Source organism: Sphaerodactylus townsendi, linkage group LG03 (assembly GCF_021028975.2).
Source record: "Sphaerodactylus townsendi isolate TG3544 linkage group LG03, MPM_Stown_v2.3, whole genome shotgun sequence".
In the NCBI taxonomy this organism is placed as follows: domain Eukaryota; kingdom Metazoa; phylum Chordata; class Lepidosauria; order Squamata; family Sphaerodactylidae; genus Sphaerodactylus; species Sphaerodactylus townsendi.
In genome coordinates, this window is record NC_059427.1 from 156,299,029 (window position 1) to 156,324,495 (window position 25,467).

The 25,467-nt window shown below is 45.4% G+C and overlaps 1 protein-coding gene across 9 annotated transcripts in view; it reads left to right on the forward strand.

Annotated features, from left to right (window-relative positions):
- The window catches only part of LOC125428118 (homeobox protein Hox-D3-like), a 129,018-nt gene extending 108,654 nt beyond the window's left edge, over positions 1–20,364 (forward strand). For 5 of the 9 annotated variants that reach the window (XM_048487766.1, XM_048487761.1, XM_048487765.1 and 2 more), the window contains exons 2-3: positions 15,176–15,539; positions 18,249–20,364. In XM_048487766.1, coding sequence (XP_048343723.1) covers positions 15,221–15,539; positions 18,249–18,928 — 999 coding nt within the window. In that variant the 5' untranslated portion in view covers positions 15,176–15,220 and the 3' untranslated portion in view covers positions 18,929–20,364. Of the gene's footprint in view, positions 1–212; positions 480–1,460; positions 1,548–5,520; positions 5,573–15,175; positions 15,540–18,248 lie in introns of those variants that run through there. The other 4 variants (XR_007243773.1, XM_048487762.1, XM_048487768.1 and 1 more) reach the window with 4 other exon arrangements.
- The last annotated feature ends 5,103 nt before the right edge of the window (positions 20,365–25,467 follow it).

Genomic DNA, 25,467 nt, shown 5'->3' on the forward strand with positions numbered 1-25,467 from the left:
TGGCATACAGTTAAAATATACATGTAGACAGATACATTTGTAGGATAAAATGGTAACAGTTGTGATTAAAATTGATGTTTTTTTTAAATAAAAGGGGGGTCGCTGAACAATCGGGCACCCCTCCCCCAAGACTGACGTCTGTCGCCCCTTTTCTTTCCCCCTGCTCTCTACCCCCCCCTCCCAAATGCATCCTCCTCTCCCCGGCCGCTTCTTTCTGGTCCCTGCTCTTTGTTGAGTGACGTGCGATTGCGTCCCCGTCGCCCCCACCCCCCACCCCGGTCCCTCCCTCTTGCCCCACCGCTCAAGGAGCATCATCTGCCTCTATGAAGCCTATACCACCCTTCGCCCCGGAGGGGGGGGATCAGCCCGCCCCGCTTCGCCTGGCCTAGATTCACACACACACACCCCCTTCGCAGCGCGCAGAGATGTGAACTTTTGTAGCTCTTGCTTTCCCGTCTTCGCCCGCGAAAGCGTTAAAGGTAAGGGTCTGGAACTCGTATGCAGCAGCCGGCTTTTGTAGCGATGATTTATGGCTTCAATCTTGGTTCACCCAGAGTTCACATGGATTTGCTGCTTCTGAGAGCTAAAAGATGGTCTCGCTTGACAACTGCGACTATTCGAAATGCCTCTCTCTCTCTCTCTCTCTCTCTCTCTCTCATCTTCTGTAGTGCAAAATCGTTTATAATTGAACCTCAAAACCCGGCTTGCTTTGGATGAACAGAAATTGCATATATTTAGAGAGAGAGAGAGAGAGAGAGATTGCCTATACATATATAGAGACAGAGACAGAGAAATCGCCTATACATATAGGCGATAGAGAGAGAGAGAGAGAGAGAGAGAGAGATCGCCTATACATCTATTACACTCAATAAGCATCTCTTGTTTTGTCTCTATATATCGATAGCACTATATACTTGTGTGTTTATATATATAAAAAGGGGGGATCTTCAGTGAAAAGTGCTGACCATCCTTGGGAGGAGGTCCAATTTTCTCCCCTCCCCCCAAACCCTCCTTTTCTCACTCCATCTTTCTTTGTTGGTAAATTGAATGGGGGGGGGGGGGATGGCTTCCTAGGCGAATCTTGAAAGAGCTGGTGCCCTGTTAAATTTGAGATAAATTAGGATGTTCTGGGGGGGGGGGGGCGCAACCCTAGATTATTTGTTGTCTCTGCCCTCCCTTGCCAACTTCGGTGCTATTAAAACATGCCAAAAAGGATAGAGGGGAGAGGGTTAAATAGAAACAGGGTAGGGTGTTGTCGGTTTTTTAAAAAATAAAGATACTGCAGAATCATCAAGGCCAGATTTGCATAACGTGACTTGCCTGCCAAGAGCCCTGCTTGGTGGAGTCCCCCACCCCTAGCGCCTTTCTCTTGGAAAGGAATAAATCTAAACCGCCGAAGAATAAATAAATAAGCGGAGAAGGCCAAGCTGCAGCTCCAGTGGCGGCGAGTTTGAAACTACCCTTCGGATTTGCCTGTAAAATAACCTCTTTTGGAATGACAGGGCCATGCAAATGGTTCCCACCGACTCCTTTCAGCTGCAGAGAAAGTAAGGAAAATAACCATAAATCCCAAAGCGGGTGGGGGTGGGGAGAATCCCAAGACATTCTTGGGACCTTCATATATCTATTATAGGCTTATTTGTGCCCCCCCCCCCCCCTGCACAGCGCCTGGCAGAGGCGAGCTAAGCCAGACTGCTTGCGAAGGAAGAGTTCTGTTAAGTTCTGTTCAAACTTAGGCCCCTTCCGCACATGCAGAATAATGCACTTACAACCCACTTTTAATGCACTTTGAAGCTGGATTTTCCTGTGGGAACAGCAAAATCCACTTGCAAACAATTGTAGTAGTGGATTGAAAGTGAATTATTCTGCATGTGCGGAAGGGGCCTCAGTTCCAAGGTGACACATTTAAGGTGGAATCGCCTTTCCAGCCAGGGGAAATCTCTCCATTGATTTCAGAAGCCAACTTCTGGGCTTTCTCTGGCCGAAACTCTTCCCATTCGCTGGAGGAGACGGGGCTTGAGACAGAGAAGCTGGGACTCTGGACTCTTGCCCCTTCGAGGTGATCTGCCCTCAGAAATAAGCCCTTTTCCTCCAAAAGGGTTTCCCAAGAAGAGCTGATTTTAGTGTGGTGGGTGGGGGCACATGTCCCAGTAAATCAGCACCCTCGATCCCCAAAGAACTTGCTTTAGCAGTGTGAATGGTCCCTTGCCATGGTCCCAAAGACATGGAAATAAGACTTTTTCTTCCATCTCAATGGGACCAAGTTGTTCCCGAGTAACTGGGCTTAGGATGGGGCGTTTGCCTTGCTTCCTTTGCTAACAAAAGAACCTCCAGTGCTCAGCTGAATGGCCAACGAGTTTCAACCCCCCGGACCTCCGACCCCGAGCGTATTATCGAACGGGCAGGAAATCTTAGTCCAGATAGTTGGCTAAATGAACAAGTTATCTAGGCGATGGCTGAGAAATAAATCTGTTTCTACATATCACGTTTTTTCCTGACCCGTGTGTGTGTGTGTGTGTGTGTGTGTGTGTGTGTGTGTGTGTGTGTGTGTGTGTGTGTGTGTGTGTGTGTAACCCACGCAGGTACACACACACACACAACGAACCAACGGCCCAGAAAGAAGTTCTGTGAATGTTTCAAAGTTCTCTTCCAAGTGCCTGGAAAACGATCATCTCCAGCAAGATGATTTTCTGCACACTGATTTTGGGTCCCTAAATTTGATTGTTAGGGATAATAAGGAGTTCTATGTGGACATATTTACTTTCTGTTTACAATGTTTTGGGGGCACAGAACAGAATTAGCGAAGAGGTCAGTTTCCGTTTGTGTTTGCTCGTTTGTTTTTAAGGTGGGGGGGGGGTAGGTTTTGGTTTGTTTGGCCCTAAGCGTCTTAACCACCCTTAATTGGGCAATCTACACAGAGATCTTCCCGCAAAATGATAGGGCCCTACTCTCCAACGGCCAGATACCCAACAAAAGTTGCAGGGGCGTTCAAAGAAGGCTGAGAAGGAAGGAAACCCAATCCCTTTAACCAGAGATGTAAAGCATTATCCTTTCCGTTCTGCATAATTAGTCAATCTCTGCTAAGTAGCTAAAATTCATCCTATAAGTCGGTCTCGAAGACAGCGTGTATGTTTTGGGAGTGATGGAATACTAATATTGGCGGACTTCACTCGTTTCGCAGTTGGTATGGAATTTTGCAGAGAGATGAACGCTTGGCCAGATTATGTGATGTTTAATGGAAGGAAAAGGCAGGCGATTGCCTCCACCTGACGGGCTAATTCACTAGGCAACTTCCAGGTCATTGATATCCTTGGCTCCTTCCAAAGCTGCTGATGATGGCCGCATAGGTGGCTGTGAGAGATGCCCAGGTCTATCTGCTGCTATTCAGCCAAGGATGGCCGAGGCAAGAAGAAAAGAAGAGTTTGGATTTATATCCCCCCTTTTCTCTCCTGTAGGAGACTCAAAGGGGCTTACAATCTCGTTTCCCTTCCCCCCCCCCACAACAAACACCCTGTGAGGTGGGTAGGGCTGAGAGAGCTCTGAAGAACTGTGACTAGCCTAAGGTCACCCAGCTGGCATGTGTTCCAGAGTACAAGCTAATCTGGTTCCCCAGATAAGCCTTTACAGCTCAAGTGGCAGAGGGGGAATCAGACCTGGTCCCCCAGATTACTCTTAACCACTACACCATGCTGGCTCTCTTCAGACCTCAGAAGCTAAGCAGGGTCAGCCCTGGTGAGTGCTTGAATGGGGCACCTCCAAGGATTCCCAGCCTCTGATAGGCAGAGGCAGGCAACGGCTAACCCACCTCTGAAGTCTCTTGCCTTGAAAATCCTGCTGGGGTGTCATAGGTCAACTGCAACTTGAGGGCACTCTACCAGATACAGTTCTATCTAGGCACTGCAGAATGCAGGAGGCAGGAAACAAACAGTGAAGGCTATAATTTCCCAGAGGCACCTGGCTGGAACAAGAAGGCTGGGCTGGAGGCAGCCATGAGCACATCATTTTATGCCCCCATCAACCCCCCCCCCCGCAATCTGTTCCTTTCAAGGCCCCCCTTCAGAATGCATCAATCCGGGGTTCTTTCTGTGACCTCGGGAACCAGGGTCTCGCCTTCCCATGGCGAATTCTGGAAACGGTCCTAAAATGTCAGGAAAACAGACCCACAGAAGGGTGACCCGGGAGGGCCATAAAGAGCTGGTGCAAGAACCCAAGAAGCCATTATCAGCTCGGGCTGCCGTTTAGTTCACAGCGGGGGGGGGGGGGGGGTGGACTCCCTCATAAGAGAGACTCCAGTGGCGCCTGTAATGTGAGCCGAGGTTTACTTCTGAATGTGTGAGGGGTGTGGGCTTCTTACCCAGTAAGCCTGTCCTGGGCTGAAACGGTTCGCTTGGAGCAGATTCGATCCAGCTTTGTTTTGTTTTGTTTTGTTAAAGCAACATAAAGCAAACCTGAATTTTCTAAAGTCGGTGACAATGATTGGACCTTCTCTAGAGGACCTCCGAGGGGCCATCCACAAAGTATGTCCGACAGGCTAGCAAAGCTGTGAAAGATTTAAATCCTCCCCTCCCCCAGTTGTTAGTGATATTGGGGGGAGGGAATAGAGAGGTGTGATGGTTAGACTAGTCTCAGCATCAATACCCAGTCTGCCACAGAAGCATGGTGATTGACTGCCAGCCAATTATTCTCTCTCAGCTAACCTACCTCATAAGGTTGTTGTGAAGGTAATGGAGAGGGAGAATGAGGTATGGCACCTTGAGTAAGATGACCCCCCCCCCTTGAAAAACAACTAAGAAAAAGGTTACCAAGCAAATCAGGGTCTCTAGATGGGATAAAATGCACAGAATGAATGAATGAATGAATGAATGAATGAATGAATGAATGAATGAATGAATGAATGAATGCCTTGTTATTAGACTTCTTGTGACTTGAAGATCATAGTTCTCCAGAGGCCCTGGTTTGCTTGGTAACCTTTTTCTTAGTGGTTTTTCAGGGGGGGGGGGGCTCATCCTGCTCTAATAATACCTGGACTGAAGATTGCAAGAATGGTCTCATGGTTAGATTGTCAGGCTGGGACTTAGTAGAGTTATGTTGAAATCCTCACTGGAAGGAAAAAGTGCATCAGGTGATTCTGGGTCAGTCTCCCCTGTTCTTCTTCTCCTACAAGCTTATCTTGGATAGAGTAGTTTCAAGAATGAAATAAGGAGCAGACCACCCAGCTGTGCTGTTCTGAGCTAACAAAGGATGGGCTATATATAATGATGTGCACCATACATATACATATGTATGTATGTATGTATGTATGTATGTATGTATGTATGTATGTATGTATGTATGTATTTACATGTATATGTGCGTATATGTGTGTGTGTGTGGATAGATAGATCGATAGATCGATAGATTTAGATTTATGGATATAGATTTATAGATAGATAGATATAGATTTATATGTGTGTGTGTGTGTGTGTATATATATGTGTGTGTATATATATGTATAGATAGATAGATAGATAGAGAGAGAGAGAGAGAGAGAGAGAGAGAGAGAGAGAGAGAGAAAGAGAGAGAGAGAGATCTGATTTTTAGGCTGCAGACCTGCACACTATTAAGTTCCTTAAATTTATATTCAGTTCGATGTTATTTCATTGCAATATAATAGGAGATGAGTTTTTAAATTGATCAATCAGTTACTGAAGGCATTTACTTACGAGCAAAGCAGTACTTTTGAAGAAAACATCTTACACTTTCAAATTATTATTTGGGATGATTGTTGCAGAAGGAATCACGTTACAAGAGTAATTTATGACAAAAAGGGGAATGCCTCATCCAAAATGTCGGTTTTGTAACAAAAATTATATTAAAAAATCCACTTATTTTAAAACTTAAATAATCTAATTTAACCCACCCCAGCAAGCAAACAAACCCTGCTACTTCATTTACAGTGCCATGCTAAGCAGATTTACACCCTTCAAGTCCACTGATGTCCATGGATTTAGAGGGATATAAATCTACTTAGGATGGTACTAAGAATGACAAGGGGGAAGCATTTCTATCCAATCAAAATATTTTTGGTATATGATGGACCTTATTGATAAATTGCACTTAAATTGCCAGCCTGGTTTTTAAAGGGAAATAAGTTTAAGCATATAACAAAACAATACGATGTTTCAGTTCCAAAAGTGCCTTTTATATTTATACTTCTGCTATACCTTTTCAGACCTGGGCATCTATTGGTTTTTCCTAATCTTCCTTCCCTTCCTTTCCCTACCTTTCCCACATTTAAAATAGTCCATGTGCAAAACTGGTTCTATATTTGTTCCTTTAACAAGTACCAAAAATTACAAATATTTAGCCAGGAGGTGGGGATGCTAACCTCCAGGTGGGGCCTGGGGATCCATCAGAATTACAGTTCATGTCCAAACTACAGAGATCAGATCTCCTGGAAAAAAAATGGATGTTTTGGAGGGGGACCCTTTGGCATTGTACCCCACTTGGGTCCCTGTCCTAACGGGGCTCCACCCCCATATTTCCAAGAGTTTTCCATCCTGGAGCAGGCAACCCCACCAAGAGGGGTTCCCCCATCATGTTAAATGCTAAATTTCTGTATCCCACTTTATGTTCAAGGCATAGGAACAGGGGGTGAGGAAAAAGATGGTAACCATGTGGATTCTACATGTAGGCATACAGTTGTTGGGGTGGTCTCTTAGTCCAGGAAACTCACCCAATTATCTCTGATTCTGAATCTTTTAGAGACTTGGTTCTACTGCTCTACCGGCATGGTGCAGTGGTTAAGAGCAGGTGCACTCCAGGGGCGGAGTGAGGGGGAACTGCGCCTGGGGCATACCTGTGTCCTTCGCCCCTGCCAGACACCCACCTGTCCCCGCCCTGCCCCGAAACACCCCCGGAACGCCCCACCACGCCCCGGCTATGTCCCTCCACAGGCACACGCCCAGGGCGCTGCATCTTACCCAGCCCCATTGGTGCTACGCCACTGGTGCACTCTAATCTGGGGAACCGGGTTTGATTCCCTGCTCTGTCAGTTGAGCTGTGGAGGTTTATCTGGTGAACTCAATTATCTTGCGCACTGCAACACAGCTGGGTGACCTTGGGCAAGTCACAATTCTTTGGAGATCTCTCAGCCCCACCCACCTCACAGGGTGTTTGTTGTGGTGGGGGGGAAGGAGATTGTAAGCCCCTTTGAGTCTCCTTACAGGAGAGAAAGGGGGATATAAATCCAAACTCCTCCTCCTTCTCCTCTTCTTCTTCTTCCGCACTTGCAGAACAATGTGATTTTAATCCACTTTCAATGCACTTTGCAGCTGGATTTCACAGTGCGAAATAGCAAAATCCACTCGCAAACAATTGTAAAAGTGGATTAAAAGTGCATTATTATGCATGTGTGGAAGGGGCCTTAGTTAGGGGGTCAAAGTTATTTTCAGTGCAACCCTAAACAGGGTTACACCTTCCTAAACCTATTGCCTTAAGTGGACTTAAAACAGTGTGACTGTTTAAGAATGCAGTTAGTTTTTTTACCTGTATTGTCTGCTTTGGGATTGCGGGTGGAGCTCAGAGGCCTTTTTCTTACCATTTATCTGCACCAGCTCATACTAGCTCTCTTCTCCACCCCCTAGCTATTAGTCACACTATTTCTTCTATAATAATTGTTATTATTGTACTCTGGACCAATAGGATGGGGCGATCGGGCCTTTTAAAGTAAACTGCAGTCGCTGAGTGCAAAATGGACAAAGTTAGTCACAATTAAGTCTAATTGAAATCAATGAGACTTCAGGTAGTTATGATCAAGTTTTTAATGGGACATTAGTCACAACTAAATATTGCTATGTTGTGCACCTCATATGTAATCTATCAGCGGTCATTGGTCATCTGTTACTTGAATGAAACTGACAGGCAAATTAAGTGCTGTCTCAGGTCTGTGTATATTCTGGGAGTCTGACGGGTACAGAATTCAGCATGTGGAGAATTTCAGCCTTCATTGTCTGTTTTTTTTTGGGGGGGGGGTTGTGAGTGGGGGAAAGAAGCAAGATTCTAGTCCTGAAGACTATGATTGGGATGGGTTAGGAGCTCATCCAGTGTAAGCCATACAAGATGATAAACGTGCTTTCCAGTGATCAAGACATCATTGTTCTGCAGAGTTTCTTCTACAGGAGCAGCAATGGCGTAGTGGTTAAGAGCAGGTGCACTCTAATCTGGAGAACAGGGTTTGATTCCCAGCTCTGCCGCTTGAGCTGTGGAGGCTTATCTGGGGAACCAGATTAGCTTGTGCACTCCAACACATGCCAGCTGGATGACCTTGGGCTAGTCACAGTTCTGTGCAGCTTTCTCAGCCCCACCCACCTCACAGGGTGTTTGTTGTGGGGGGCGGGAAGGGAAAGGAGATTGTAAGCTCCTTTGAGTTTCCAACAGGAGAGAAATGGGGGATATAAATCCAAACTCCTCCTCCTTCTCCTCTTCCTCTTCCTCTTCCTCTTCCTCTTCCTCTTCCTTTTCCTCCTCCTCCTCCTCCTCCTCCTCCTCCTCCTCCTTCTTCTTCTTCTTCTTCTTCCTCCTCCTCCTCCTCCTCCTCCTCCTCCTCCTCCTCCTCCTCCTCCTCCTCCTCCTTCTTCTTCTTCTTCTTCTTCTTCTTCTTCTTCTTCTTCTTCTTCTTCTTCTTCTTCTTCTTCTTCTTCTTCTTCTTCAGTCCCATGACTTTCAAAACCAGGCATACTATCCATAAACATACCCAAATCAAAGTAGCGGGTTTCAATTTTTGTCTTTCAGCAATGCCAAGACAAGTTTCATACAGATATTTTTTAATGAACACACAGAATGTATACCTGTGTGGTATAGTGGTTATAGTGAATTGGATCTGTGAGACCCAAGTTCAAATCTCTACTCGGCCATGGAGTCTGTCGGGAGTCTGTCGGGTGACTTTGGGTGTCAGTCTAACCTACCTCACAGGATCGTTGTGAGGATAAAATGAAGAGGAGAACACTGAAAGCCACTTTAGTTCCTCGTGGAGGAGAAAGGCAGGGTGCAATTGAAGTGAATAAATAAGTAAATAATAAATGAAGTAAATAAAATAAAATGCACACAACTCCCCTGTAAATTTGTCTTTGGACAGTGCATTGATGGCTTTTCTCTTTCCATCCACGAGGTCATGGCTCTAAAGCTCATGGGTCAACTTAATATGATTTGCTTCCTTTGCTCTTGCCGAGCCTGATATACCTCTCAAAGCTGCTTAGTATGCCTGCCACCCTTTCCACAGGCCAATGCTTTCCCCAATAGCCTCTGCTTATCTCTCCAAAGAGAATATTGCTTCCTTTTGAATACAGCCTCCCTGCCGCGGAACTTATATAGACTTTTACTCTTCCTCGGATCCAAGCAAAAGGGGAGGTGGGTGGGGGGAAGAGATGCTAGCAAATGCCTGTCGCTTATTGTCATCCTCTTGCACCAAGTAAAATTAATAAACATAGATACCTCATTGACTGGCAGCCGAATTCAGCAACTATGTTCAATATTGTACATCAAACAAACCATTATCCCTAACACAGACATCAATGATATTTTTTCATGGTATTGCAATTACCCTTCTTCTACTATGCAGCATTATGCTTTTGTTCCACATGTCATCCTGGCTCCCTTATACCGGTCGAAGACTCAGTATTATTTAATACATCCCAAATCTAGTCTTCCTTCCCTGGACATGAAGGAGATTTTTGGCACTCCTATCAATAGGATGTGGATTGCATTTGCCATTCAAAATCCTGCTGGGGTAACTCCACACTTCACCTTTTCTAGGGGTGAAGTACTGCATACATACATACATACATACATACATACATACATACATACATACATACATACATACATACATACATACATACATACATACATACATACATACCGTGTTTTCCCGAATATAATTAATTTTTGCTCCCAAAGGTGTGCTATGTCTTATTTTCAGGGGATGTCTTATTTTTCTGTGTTCTGTTCGTCGGGCATGCTTCCAAACAAAAACTTTGCTACATCTTACTTTCGGGGGATGCCTTATATTTCGCACTTCAGTAAAACCTCTACTACGTCTTATTTTCAGGGGATGTCTTATATTCGGGGAAATAGGGTACATACATACATACATACATACATACATACATACATACATACATACATACATACATACATACATACATACATACATACATACATACATACATACATACATACATACATACGGTGGTGGAGGAAAGAGCTGGGAAGTCGCAGCTGACATAAGGTAACCTCATAGGTTTTAAGGCAAGAGTGGTTCACAGGTGGTTTGCCGTTGCCTGCCTCTGCATAGCAACCTTGGACTTCCTTGGTGGTCTCCCATCTAATTAGGGTCAATCTTGCTTAGCTTCTGAGATCTGTTGAGATCAGGCTAGCCTAGGCCATACATTTCAGGGTACTTCCCCAAGAAAGAAGCAAGGCAGACCGCAGAGCAAGCCGTAGTCAACCCTCCTCACAGAAATTCTGAAGAACACATCTTTAGGTGGAGAGAAAAGGGGAAACCTTTGGATGGCTTTCTACCCAGTTACTAACCAGCCCCTGTTTCCAGCTCCTGGTATATGTAAAGGCTCTAGCCTAGAATGAAGACAACAGACCCAACTACTTGGCATTTCCCCTATTAAAAATAGATTTTTGTCTTACTAGTTGACTTAAATTTAAATGTATGAGACTTCATTCTTGGACATGGTTTGCTTTTTCTCATCAACTGGTGTTCTCATCCTCCCAACCTTCTACTTCACTGCCTTTCCAATAGCAGAAGGTATGGACATGGGGTGGCTGTGGTGTCATCATCTGCTCCCCTTTCACGCACTTGTCCACTTGAAAAGTTTCCATCCGGTTTCTAGAAATGCCATTTAAATTGCAGCTCCTTCATCCCGTCCTGCACTGGGGTGAGAGGGCCAAGTCTTGGCGTTCCAGTCCTCTGTGGAGAGATTTCCTGACCTAGCTGAAGAGCATACCAGAGGAAAATGGCACCCAGGGCAACACTTGCTTTGGGTGCTCCTCCCTCCATGCCCCACTAACCTTAGCCGGTGCCCGGCGAGCCCTGAAGGTGCAGCCAGGCCAGGAGCTTGGATGTGGGCCTGCCAGGTGCCCCCACGTGATCTAATGGGGGTGCCCGGGGTCAATTCACCCCCATGTTCCTCTGGCAGACATGCCAGAAGGTATTGCTGCTACAAAATGTTAGGGTGTGGATACAGTGGAACCTCGGTTTTCATTGGTAATCCGTCCGAAAAGAATCGATGAAAACCGAACCCGATGAAACCGAGGCAAACTTTTCCATAGGAATCAATGTAAATCCAATTAATCCATTCTAGGCACTCCAAAAAACATACCAAAAACACATTTTTTGGTTAATAAACATAGTATTTAATCCTGAAAACAGTAACAAACAATAACGCTAGGACCAGCTTCAGAGCCAGTGGACCAATGTCGCACCAGAAAGCTGTCCAAAGAGGTCTGTTTCTGATGCCTCTTTAAGATTTGTCTGAAATGGGGCAAGACATTGTCATTAAACAAGTTGCAGACACGGCCTGCGACAGCTTTGTCCGGGTGATTTTTCTTCACAAACCCCTGCACCTTACTGCAAACCAATGAAAACTGAGGCAAATTGATGAAAACCGAGACAAAATTTTCACTGAAAAAATAGATGAAAACCGAAACCGATGAAAACCGAAGGCAATGAAAACCTAGGTTCCACTGTATATGCACGGGCACTCACCCACAATTGTCTCCTGGTTAGGTGTAGTGTAGAAACGTCCCCTAAGTGGACACAGACTCTCTTTACAATGCATTTAGAAGGGGATGAGGGTGAGTTAAGAATATTGGAGGTTATTTATTTCCATTTAAATTTATGCCCCACTTGCCAGACCTCTAACGGCCCTCCAAGAAGCTTGCATCATAAAATAGCACGAAAGGCTGTAAAAAGGCAAAGATAAATTTGTTCAGTTCAGCAATAAAACAACATCTTGAAGTGATTCCCGGCTCCCAAACGCTGGGCAGAAGAGAATGCTCTTCCCTGATTGCTGGGGGGGGGGGGGGGATTAAAAGCAGTTCACCATTTTACAAATGAAAAATCAGGGCATGCTGTATCAGTTTCCCTTACTAAGAACCACTAAACCCTTCCAAACACACAACACTGTCAATGCAATCCTATGCAGAGTTGTTGCAGTGTAAACCCCACTGACATGGATGGGCTTAAATGGGAGTAGCTCTCTTTAGGCTTGCACTGTTAGTGTTCTTCTATGCCTGCTTATGACACATATGTTTATTCTTCAAAAGCTATCCTCAGTTGACTTAAAAGTCAAGTTTTAAAAATAGTACTTGGTGGGGAAAGAATGAAACTCAAGATTGCCAGATTAGAGGAATTCAAAGTATTTCCTGAAGCCAACATAAATAAGAAAATAGTGATTTACAGAGGAAAGGGAACCAGAAAATGACAGTATGTCATAAATAGGGACATCTAGGATCTCAGCACACTGAGAGGGCTTGGTGTGCTTCTTACTGGAGGGAAGTCCATTAAAAGAGGGCCATCACCAAAAAGGCCCTTCATATAGCAGAAGCTAGTTTTACAGAACCTTTAAATTATTCAGAGATAATAAGAAATAGAACTGGCAGAATTGGCACATTTTAAGAATATTGTTGGCGGGGCGGGGGGATATCACAATATTTCTTATGGTAGAAATTATTGTCAATCTTGTTCTTCAGAAGGGGTGTCTCGAGCATAGAGAAATGTGTACTTCATGCTACAAACAATGGAGATTCTTCAGGTCCTGCACCAAGGCAACAGATAAAGAATTCAAATGAAATGTGTGTGTGTGTGTATGTGTGTGTTTTGTTATTGGGGTTTTGCTGGCCATATGGAGCAGCAAAGAACTTCCATTTCCAATCATTGGCAATGCTCAGCCACCCCTTTGGATTGCTTCTACAGTGACAGGCATGGCCCATGCAGTACACATTTTTAAGCTGGTCTTCATAACCATGAGGCTCAAAGACTAACAAAGGTTTGGGTTTTTAGCATGAAAATGGAATTCTGTCTCCAGCATGACATTCTGTGCTTTTCTGATGATCCTACAGAATTGCAGCACATAGCCCTGCTTACCCACCTCACTGGGTAATTAGTTAGTTTTTTACAAAAATAATTGCAAACCTCAAGCAGAAAGGAAAAAAGAATGTTACAACAGTGGTGGCATGTCTAAACAAAAGTATCTATTAAAAGTTTTCAAAGATCTAAAATATGTCCTCTATATGTCACATGTTCAAGCGTTGATAAAGTTGTAAAGTCCTCCATCCATTGCATTGGGGGGGGGGGGTATTTATCTCTCCAGTTTTGTATTATATGCCTTTTAGCAACATCAAGCCATGGAGGGTCCCTTTCCATTAGCCACCACAAGTGGTGGGATTCAGCAGGTTCACACCAGTTCGGCAGAACCGGTTGTTAAAATGGCACATGTAAACAACCGGTTGTTAAATTATTTGAATCCCACCACTGGCGACCACTACGGCCCACTCTGCAGAGTAAATGTACAGCAGGTTGCAGTCAGGATAAAGGAACCTGCTTTCCTGTTTTCGCGTTCGCATGCAACCATGCAGCCAGCGATTGGAGCCCACGGAAACAATGCAGGTTGCCTTCACATGAAGGTGCATCTATTTGTTTTTATTTACCTCCCACCAATGCATAGCTAGGCAGGCATGCACAAATGAACCCTCACATGCTGCCATCTCACAATACCACAATACGACCATTTGCACCTGTGTGGCTACACAGATGTAAGCTGGGATTTTTTTTAAAAAAAAGGAAAGCACAGCCGAATAAAGTGCCTCGTGAATAGCGCAGTTCTCAAAAAACCCAGTTTGGGGAAAATAACACGGAGCAGACTCCCTTTGGGGGTGGGTAACCTTTAGCACCCAAAGAGCCATTTGGCCCCACCTCCCCCCGCCCTGCCCCCGCCCTCCCCAAGCCTTGCCTTCAGCCAAGCGAGCGGTATAGACAGCGGCGGTGACACCAACAATGGCAAGTTGCACTTGAGACGCAGTGAGAACACCTTCTTCCTTACCCCCTCCTTCCTCCCTCTGGCGTCCTTTCCTCTCCTTCCCAGGCGCCAGATGAGGGAAGGAGGGGAAAGGATGCTGGAGGGAGGGAGGAAGGAGGGAACAGGGAAGAAGGCGCGCTCGCCACGTCCCAAGTGCAACTTGCCGTCATTGGCGTCACCACTGCGAAGCTGCAGTACGAGGACGAATGAGCCACATGCGGCTCTGGAGCCGCGGGTTGCTGACCCCTGCCTTAGAAGCTTTGTTGCTCACCTTCCTCAGTATAGGTACTGGATCAGGCTTACAGCAACAAGAAATATTCCAAATTCCTTGGAACCTCATGTTCTTTTGCTATTTTGAACTGGCATCCTAAATGTGAAATCTAACAATCGTAGACAGGTCTATCCCTTACACACACCCCTTTAAAACCAGCTAAACTGACCTGGAGGGCCCAAGCTAGCCCAATCTTGTCAGATCTGTGAAGTGAAACAGGGACAGCCCTGGTTGGTATTTGGATGGAAGACCACCAAGAAAACTGAGGGTTGGTACCAGGCAGGCAACGGCAAACCACTTATCTTTGTCTCTTACCTTCAAAATGCTTCAGGATAGCCATAGGCCTGCCACTTGGTTCCACTTTTCACTACCACACTGGCAGCCATCATTACATCTTGGGGCAGTGAATTCCACAAATTACTGACTACTTGGTCCTTCCTTTGGTCTGTCCAGAATCTGCTACCCATTGGGGGCCTATTAGCTGTAGTATTATGAGCAAAAGAGATACTGACACCAAATATCTTGTGAATAAATAGACATTAAACCATTTGGTGTATATCAACAGCAACATTTATGGATAAGAATGTCTAGAAACGAATGATTTTTGACCGCAGACAGATTGAGGTTCAAAGACCGTCTGTGTTCATGTTCCTTTTTTTAGCAGGTTTGGCTCAGAAGCCAGAATAATTGGTGAGGGCTTTTATTAGGGCATATTGACTTAGGATGTTTTCCTTTAGCACTGAGGACATTTTGTTTGAGGATGACCTTTCCTCAGCGATAACTGGAGTTCTGTCTGTCATCTCATACTCTGGATTCCTTTCGCATTCATTTCAAGGTATCAGTCTCCTTCCCCATTTCTTCAGTCAGTCAAGAACAGGAAATGCAAAAAGCTCTTCATGAAGACAACCAAGACCCCATTAGGAGAGATTCTTTTAGTCAGCAACCATTTCTGGCTCCGTTGGCACACCCAGAATTAGAACCATCTACGGGGTCTCCAACAGACCAAAAAGGTACCCAGCAGGGATCTCTAGGGAACAGCAACGATCAGACCTCAAGATCGCAACAGCCTCTGCTGGTTACTTCTTCCAATCCTCGTGGCACCTCCACTATTGGCAGTAACCATTTACCAAAACGAGTCTTTCCATGGATGAAGGAAACAAGACACAGCTCCAAGCAGAGCAGCAGCCTTCCTTCTTCAGGTACTTTGTTTTTATCTGTCATCTTTTGTGAACAGTGCATCTAAAGAGCAGATTGCCTTGCGTCTCCAAATAAATATGGATGCCCAACTCAAAAGCCAGTGTAGTGAAGTGGTAGAGTGCTGGGGTGGATTCAAAGCTATGTCAAAGATTTGGGGCCTGTCAACATTTTTCCCAGTACAACCTACTTCATGCAATTGTTATCAGCATAAAATGAGGAGAGCATAATACATGGTCCCTTGAGTTTCTTGGAAGAAATGTAGGATCTTTAAAAGTGATAAGATACCTACTGTATTTATGTTCTAGATGTCCTCCTTTCATAGAGTTGGACACAGCATGTTTTTCCACTCATGGTAAGGGAGGAGTGGATGTCCTTTGACCACCACTCCTTTGACCTTGCTGGGGATCTGCATGAACAAAAGCCATGTGATGTGGAAGCTGTAATAAGGAGGGGAATTGGGCCAGAAGGGATGAAAAGGTGGGCTGGATCCCACCCATAGTCCCCAGATGGTTTCCTGCTCTCATTTGTTTATCTTCAGCATCTAAATCATAACATGTCTCTTCAGGATTTTCTTTTGCTTACTGCTAAGAAATCATTATTGTTATTTTAATTATTTATATTTGTATCCTACTTTGTTCATTGACTTTTGAGTCATAGGAGCAACAGGGCTCCAGTTTGTTTGCAGAGTTCTGTAACTCAGATAGTCTTTTTGGACTTTCCGGCCTGTGTGGCCATGGTCTGGTAGATCTTGTTCCTAACTACCAGAGCAGCAGTGGCGTAGTGGCTAAGAGCAGTGGCGAAGAGCAGGTGCACTCTGATCTGGAGGAACCGGGTTTGATTCCCAGCTCTGCCGCTTGAGTTGTGGAGGCTTATCTGAGGAATTCAGATTAGCCTGTACACTCCCACACACGCCAGCGGGGTGACCTTGAGCTAGTCACAGCTTTTCAGAGCTCTCTCAGCCCCACCCACCTCACAGGGTGTTGTGAGGGGGGAACGGCAAGGAGATTGTAAGCCCATTTGAGTCTCCTACAGGAGAGAAAGGGGGATATAAATCCAAACTCCTCCTCCTCCTCCTCCTCCTCCTCCTCTTCTTCTTTCTTCTTCTTTCTTTCTTCTCCTTTCTTCTTTCTTTCTTCTTCCTTCTTCTTCTTCCTTTCTTCTTCTTCCTTCTTCCTTTCTTCTTCCTTCTTCTTCTTCTTCTTCTTCTTCTTCTTCTTCTTCTTCTTCTTCTTCTTCTTCTTCTTCTTCTTCTTCTTCTTCTTCTTCTTGCCCACATCTATGGCTGGCATCTTCAGAGGTGTATCACAGAGATAAGTATATTACACACTGCATAACACAGTGATTTTCTGGACACAATGCGTAACAGACTTCTCTCTGTGATACACCTCTGAAGATGCCAGCCACAGATGCAGGCAAGACATGAACAAGATCTACCAGATCATGGCCACACAGCCTAGAAAACTCACAACAACCAGTTGAATCCGGCCATGAAAGCCTTCAACAATACATTGGATTGGATTCAAAAGGACATAACCAAGAGCTCAGCTCACTGATCACATTTTTTGTCTTGCTTACCCTTCCTCATGTGGACCCATGCTCCCCAAAAAGTAGCTCTTGAACACCAGGAACAGTGTGAGATACAACTTGGAGACTGCATGAATAAGGCCCCTTCCACATGTGCAGAACAATGCACTTTCAATACACTTTCACAATTGTTTGCAAGTGGATTTTGCTATTCCGCACAGCTTTAAAGTGCATTGAAAATGGATTGAAAGTGCCTTATTCTGCATGTGCAGAAGGGGCCTCACACAAGCAGAAATGTCTTTCCACTCACGGATGGAGCTTTTGCATCTAACTCGTTGCTTCTAGATCTTTCACCAAAGATTTTTTTTAAAAAGCAGGTATATTTCTCATTACATTTTTTTTAAAAAAAGATTTAATATCATAACTTCTGTTCTGATAAATTTCAATGGTTATCTGCCTTTAAAAAAGAAGAGGAGACAGACACATCTTTCAGTATGGGCAACTGTAGTATCTGAAAAAGGAGACAAATAGATAAAAACCCTCCCATTCTTTGAAAATATTTCACACAAGATTTTCAAAGCTCTCTTTTTAAAACAATCCAGAATTTTTCCTGGTTGCAGAATTTTACAGAATTCTCTACTTTTGTTTTTTGAGTAATGAGATTGATGTTTTCCTTGCAATGTTTAAACTGTGCAAGTGCTCACTTGTTTAGCCCTTTTGAATTGTTCACTGTTTCTCCCAGCTGCAGTTTCTTTAATATCATTTCCCCACCATCACTACCACTGCTCCCCTCGTGAGGCCAGTCACATGAGCAATACCACCCAATCATGTGTCATGCATTGATCGGAATGATGTCACCATGCTATATAGCCAATCAGATTTGGCTGTGTGCGATGGCTGACGGATAATCATTTAGAGAGACAGAAGAACGTATGACTAAGCTGATGTTCTCATAAAGATTGTTGAAGATAGTCACCAAAAAGGGGAAGTGGATGTGCAGATAAAATGTTTGTAGCAAATGAAGCAATTTCAGCTCTGCTCTCAAACTTGAATTTCGGCAGTGCATAGCAAGTATATTTATACAGGTTTTTTATACACAGATTTTTGTCCGCTAAATAAAATTGTTTGATTCTGCAAAGTCATCAGGGTTTGAACTGAATAGAATCTTTTTTATTTCCTTTATCTAGACCCCAGGAGCTCTTCACCAAGCCTTTCCTCATCCAAGAGGGTCCGCACAGCTTACACCCATACCCAGCTAGTGGAGCTGGAGAAAGAGTTCCATTTCAATAGGTACCTCTGTCGGCCACGTAGACTGGAAATGGCCCGGCTTCTGCGTCTCTCGGAGAGGCAAATCAAGATCTGGTTCCAGAACAGGAGGATGAAATACAAGAAAGATAGTCGGGCCAAGGGGACAACAAGGAAATCCCCAAGCAGAAGCCCTTCAGTGAGTGACTATTACGGTCACACGGAGGCAGAGTACGAGATGGCCACTCTCAGCTCCTGTAGCAAGGGCCCGAGAGAGATACACAGTTCAGCGACCTATCCAGACCCACTCTTTGACAGCTCCTTGGCATCTGAATACGAGCCCTTCTCTTTGCAAGGGGAAGGTCATCCTTTCGGGCCTCCGGTTCTGCAAGGGAGTCCGAATGAGATTGCAGAAAATTACCTGGGAAATGAGCCTGAGGCTGACACACTCTTCAGCTTCCCTGACTGCTCCTCAACAAACCTGGACTACAGCTGTGTTGCTGAAATCCCCGGCCAGCACCAGTTCGGGCCTTCAAACTCCCTTCCCATTTACACAGACTTAACCACACATCCTGTGCCTCAGGGAGATTCTCAGGGACCTGTAAATCTTATGCATCTGTGAGGGGCTCCTCGCCATGGAAACCAGGCAGGGGAAATTGCTACAGTCTGATTATCTCATTAAAAAAAATACCTCTAAGTGCAACCACGAGTATTTTTCCCTCCTCCTGCTTCCCCCCCCCTCCCCCAACCACCCATTACCTCCTATTTATTTAACTGTACTGGACATTCATGGGTGGGGAAGAAGACCTTGCTGGGTGTTACAAAGTTAAGATTCAAGTAAGGTTGGATCAATTGTTTTCTTTTCTTTTTCAGAAAGAAAAAGGTCTGTCTGTGCATTGCATTAAACCTCCATTTTGTAAAACAGTCCTTTTGTGAATAACTTTGTGAAAGGTGACCGTTATCTTAGGCGTTTCAGCAGCTGATCAGCATTTTGAGGCAAGAGTACGGGTAGTACAATTCTTCATGCCGCTTAAAAGAATATCCCAGTTCTCTGGCTAACCACATGTCTTTATGTCAGAGTGTCTGAGAGTGAGACTTGGGTTCAAATCTTCAACTTGGACCAGTCCCTAATTCTCAGTGTCACCTACCTCACAGGGTTGTTGTGAGAAAAAAAGAAAGAACTGTATATACCGCCCTGAGATCTGTGGAAGAAGGGCAGGATGCAAGCACGATAGACAGATAGATACACATCATGGCAAGTTCCTTAGAATGACCACCTGTGTTCACCCAACACTAGTGATTTTCAAACTTGCTACACCCTGGGGTAGAAAGTTTGAAAATCATTAGTGTTCCACCAGGATTTGTCTGTTGTTGTGTTTCGCAGAGGACTCTGGGGAATATTTTAGGACCCACTCCAATTCTAAGGGATGCTGGCCAGCTGTCACATCTCCCCATAACTTTGTGAATACCTGGTAGATCACACTGGAAGCCATTCATGACTTAACTGAAACTACAGACTTTCTTAGCAGGCTTCTGTTAAGCTTCCAAGGAGCTCCAGAGTTCCCTGGGACACAACTGGAGAAGCCACTGCCTTATATTGCCCTTCTGTCCTCTAACCTGTTGTGATAAGGTTGTGATGCTACTTTTCCTCTTCTGTCCCTTCACCCTATAGGCCTTGAGTCACCAGGAAAACCTGCCTTAAAAAGCTGTCATTGGGAGCAGTCTCTCTGACAATAAACTTTTTCTGGGCCATTTCCCAAGCTCTAAACCTGCCTTTTAAAAAAACACAATCCTAACGCCACTTCGCGACACAGCAACAGCGAAGAAATCACCTGCGCGCGGCTGCGTCATGGCGAGCCAGCGGCTCTCTCTGCGGGCCATTGTCTTCCAGCCAGACGTTGGAAGCGACTCAAAGCCCTGCCATTGTTGCAGCAAGCGATGCTTTTGCCGTATGTTACGCATCGCCGTGGGTTTATTTTTAACGACGGCTGGACTCTCCGCATCTATTTTAATGTACTGATTTGATACTGGAAAATAAAGAGGCTTTTTCAAACAGCACTTGGGAGATTTTCTTGGCGCAGGCAACTTGCTTTTCTCCATGAACACTGCTCTGTTGTTCTTAGAATCATTTTGCCATCTTGTAGTTTACTAGGGGCTGGGCCTCACCCTTCCCTCACCCCCATTAATCATTGAGACAGCATGTACTTCAGAAGGCCCCCAGCTCTTTCATCTCCCAGTTAGTATGCAGCTCTGGAGCTTAGCTGGCTTGTGCGTTTTTTTCCCCAACTGGCCCCCCGCCTTTCATTAAACCTCCTCCATTTCCTTGGACTACAGGTTAGCCAGACCTTCGGTCCTCCTTTACAGAAGGGCCACTGTCAGTCAAGAGACTTCAGCGTTAAGGCCTGGGGTCCATTTTGTTAAAAAAAATTCCAGTTTGTGTGGCGCTGTCTTCGGGTGTGGAAGGAGGCGGAAGGTCTCTGTCCTGGTGCCAAAATAAGGAACCAATTTCCTCTAAAACCCCAGCTTGAAGCGTTGGCCACACAAAGCAACAGCCTTCTGCTAAATGCTGATTACCAGCTGCCCTGGATCGGCCCATGTGAACATTTAAAAAACCACATAGGCATATATCGGAAACACAGTTACGGTCACAGCAACAATCGCTCAATGGGAATCAGGGATTGGGATCCACCGTTGGTTGAAAATTAAAATTTGCACACATTTGAGAAAATTAAAATTTTCACATATTTGAAATTTGGGGGAACAAGTCAGAATTCAGGCCTGAAGTTGGAAGATTTCAGAATCGTCCAAAACAAAGCATTTTCCCAGGTCCATGAATTTCAGGAGGAAAACTGACCACGTGCGTAAATTGTTCCACTGAAACTAATGGGACTGGATTGTACTTTGGCTCTCTCCTACCCACAAATCAAGTCTTGTTGATTCATTTTCAGGTAATGCTGCTCAGCACCAGTTTGTGAAATTCAATATCTATTACACCTTGTTTCTTCATATTACACCCATAAGTCCAAGAGCATCAGTCACTGGGAAATTTGGGGGGAAATGAAGAACAGGAGATAAATTCTTCTCTTTACTAGCAAATTCAGCTCTGAATTACCACTGTTTCCTGTGCTATTTGCTGCCCTGTGTGGGCACACTACATCTTGAAACTCCACATCTTAATTAACGTCATGAGCATAATCTGCATGGTATACACAGATCTCCTCCTGAAATTCATGGACCTGGGAAAATGCTTTGTTTTGGACGATTCTGAATCCACAGAGTTCATTGGGATGCAGAAGGGTCTGCTTAGGATTGCATTGATAGTTCCCAAAGTATGCAACTGCCTAGTCTCAGAGATAACGGATGGATATCTCTGTAACAACAGGAAGGCGCTGTTGCGCAGTACCAGGGCACACAAAATGTTCTACTCTGGCCTTTTCCAGTTATAGGAAGCTCTGGTAACAGGACTGGAACGGCTCTCTATTTAAGCCTCGGTTTCCCAAGCTGCAAAATGAGGCAGAGGTCTTAGAAGAAGAAGAAGAGTTTGGATGTATATCCCCCCTTTCTCTCCTGTAGGAGACTCAAAGGGGCTTACAATCTCCTTGCCCTTCCCCCCTCACAACAAAGACCCTGTGAGGTAGGTGGGGCTGAGAGAGCTCCAAAAAGCTGTGACTAGCCCAAGGTCACCCAGCTGGCATGTGTGGGAGTGCACAGGCTAATCTGAATTCCCCAGATAAGCCTTCACAACTCAAGCGGCAGAGCTGGGAATCAAACCCAGTTCCTCCAGATCCGAGTGCACCTGCTCAGCCACTGCTCTTAGCCACTATGCCACTGCTGCTTAGGTAGTAGAATGGGCTGTACAACAGTGGTTCTCAAACTTCCTAATGCTGCGACCCTTCAATACTGTTCCTCATGTTGTGGTTACCCCCAACCCTAACATTTATCCATTTTACAGATGGAGAACACTGATGCAGAGAGTCTTAGGCGACCCCTGTGAAAGGGTCGTTCGACCCCCAAAGGGGTCCCGACCCACAGGTTGAGAACCACTGCTGTACAACATCAGGCTGGGTCACATTCTTAATGGCCTATCGTCTGAAAACTCCCCCCCCCCATTTTTTAATACTCAGAGAGAAAGGTGTTTTCTTCCTATGTTGTGTTAGTCTTACAGTAAACTGTAAATCAAGGAGATGCTTGAAAAATGTCTTCCACCCCTCTAGTCTGAAGTGGTGCAGTGCATTCTACCCTCCCAGCCCCCCCACCGCCTTCCGCTACTTCCCTTTGTTGCGTGGGCCCTGGAAATCAATCCCAGAGGACATCACATCACAATCACCTGGGGGCTCTCCATTCCACAACTGTTGTTTGCTTATGAGCAAGAGGGGCTGGTGAGATTGCTGAGGATGGCTGCCAAGTCTGGTCTGGGAAATCCCCAGAATTCTGGGGGCACTGCCTGGGGATCTGCAAAGAAGAGGGAGCTCAGTGGGAATGTGAGTGCAATGCATGCAGTCTGCCTTCAAAAGCTATCACACTGTCCAGGGGAACTGCTGTCTGTCGTCTGGAGATCGATTGTAATTCTAAGAGAATTCCAGATCTCCACTGAACCTGGAGAACCGAGTTTGATACCTCACTCCTCCACGTGAGTGAACTGGATTTGTTTCCCACTCTTCCACATGAAGCCTGCTGGGTGACCTTGGACTAGTCACAGCTCTCTCAGAACTCTCTCAACTCCACCTACCTCACAAGGTTCCTGTTGTGGGGAGCGGAAGGGAAGACAATTTTAACCGGCATTGAGACTCTTTAAAGGCAGAGAAAAGCAGGATATAAAAGCCAACTCTTCTTCACCTACGGGTCAGCAACACAACTGCTCAGGTCAAGTTGTGGATAGAAATGGGGATTGATGATGGCAGAGCGGAACACTGACAGGGGCAGGAGGGCATGGTGGGGGACAGATTCAGGAGTCCTTGGGCAAAACTGAGGGAAAGTGCATGATACTTTTTTGTGTTGCTTGCAATGTGCCACCTGCCCTGGGTTCATCTACCTGGGATGTCCTGAGAGATGTGATTTCACTCTGCACTGGGAGTGAGGTGCTCCACATTTTGCTTGGCAGGTGCTCCCCCTCCTCTTTACAGAGTCACAGGTACCTCATCAACAGCCTTATCTGATCTGTTCTGACATTCAAGTCAGGGGAGCTGTTACAACCCTAATAATAGGCAGTCCTAAGGATACATTGCATTGGGAGAAGTCATGGTAGAGCAGTGGTGGCGAACCTATGGCACGGGTGCCAGAGGTGGCACTCAGAGCCCTCTCTGTGGGCATGTGCAAACAGAGTCGTGCCCCCCCTCCACATCGAGGCTGGCCTGGGCCACTGGGCTCGATTATTAGCATTAAACCTAAGACCTAGTTTTGGGGAAGCAGTGTAGGTAACCCAGATAAATGCTGTTAAACCCCACTGATTTTCTTGCTAAGAACTAAAGTGTGATCCTTCACCTGGGAGTAAGCTCAGTTGCTGGCAATGTGACTTGCTTCTGAGTAAACCCTCCTAGGGTCGTGATTCACCCGTTGGAAGAGTTGCACGGTTGCTTCAAAGCAGAGCCACCGACTACCACGAATCTTACTCTTGAGTAACGCACGCCTCGGAGCCGACCGTTTTTTCTAAACTAAAACCTCAGTATTCAGGTTAAATTGCCGTGTAGGCCCTTTGCAATAAATAAGTGGGTTTTGCGTTGCAATTTGGGCACTCGGTCTCGAAAAGGTTTGCCATCACTGTGGTAGAGTAAAATGAAAGTAGTGAAAGTAGCTTCCTCCCCACCTTTCCATAGGCCATTTACGCATGCACTACTTACCCTGCAACTGTTTCATAGCAGGTTCCCCCCCCCTTTTTTTTTTTGCACAGGGATTCTCCTCCAGTGAAGTGTCCCCAATCCACCATTTTGCCCACCAGCCACTTCTTTGTTCTTTCCATGCAACCTCCATTTGGGGAGGCTGCCTTCCATCTTTAATGGGTTTTTTTTTTTTGCTGTCTTTGGTGTAGCATTACTTCGCTAGACCATGTCAATTTCACAACATCTATTGCTGCAGCGATAGATCTTCAGCATTAAAAAGAGAGTCCTCATTATTCTGAAATGATTGCTCAAAGAGTTGGGAGGAACAGCTGTGGTGTGTGAGGGGAAGGCGGGGAAAGAATGAGAAAACCCAGAGAAAACTTAACACACATTGATCTCCTTCACTTTCCCTGTGGGAGGAGAGAAAGTCTCACTTTGAGAGCTTTCGAAAACCCCGGGGATTCTCCAATCTGAGAGCACAGTGAGTTTTAAAGCGGGGAAAATGTGTGCCTACTTGAGAATTTCTCCCAAAGGGAATGTACACTCAGTGCAAAGGAGACCACAAGCATGTAAATGGCCATGGAGTCCCTTCCACTTGGCCAAAGCCACTGTTCCATTGATATTCTGCTTCTAACTGATCCCAGTTTTATCCCTCTAGACAAGCCATGTTTTGGTGTTGAGCAGACTAGCTTTTTAAAAAAGCTTTCCCATGAAGTAAAGGTAAAGCGTCAGGCCATTACTGACCCATGGATGACATCCAGTCATGATGTTTACTAAAAAGACTTTGTCTCCAGGGTGGTTTGCCATTGCCTTCCCCAGCCATGTATACTTTACCCCCAGCAAGCTCGGAAAATGGAAGGCTGAGTCCCCCTTGAGCTGGCGACCTAAAACTAGCTTCAGTTGGGATCCAACTCAAGTTGTGAGTAGAGCTTTGACTGCACAACTGCAGCTTATCGCTCTGCACCCACAGGGCATGAACGTTAAAAGAAAACAAAGCTTAATTTTGTTTACACTATCACCGTCCCTCTTATTTTCACTAGATATTTCTTCCTTGGCCTTCCCGACATCATCAAGGGTCCAGTCCACCCAAACAGTTCTTTGGGTCGTTAAATCTCCTCCTGAACTCCACCACACCGTCATTATTATCTTTTATTGCATTCCCATACTACTGCCCCAATTCTTCCATCAAGAATCTCAAGGCAACTAGTATAAGATCCCCAAGTGGGCTCCCCACATTAGCTGATATCAGCACTCGAAGCATACTCTGGAGAGGGGATTGTAGAATTGAACTGTCCTCATGCCAAGAAACCCCACCCCAGAGAAAACCCATAACAATCAGCTAGTC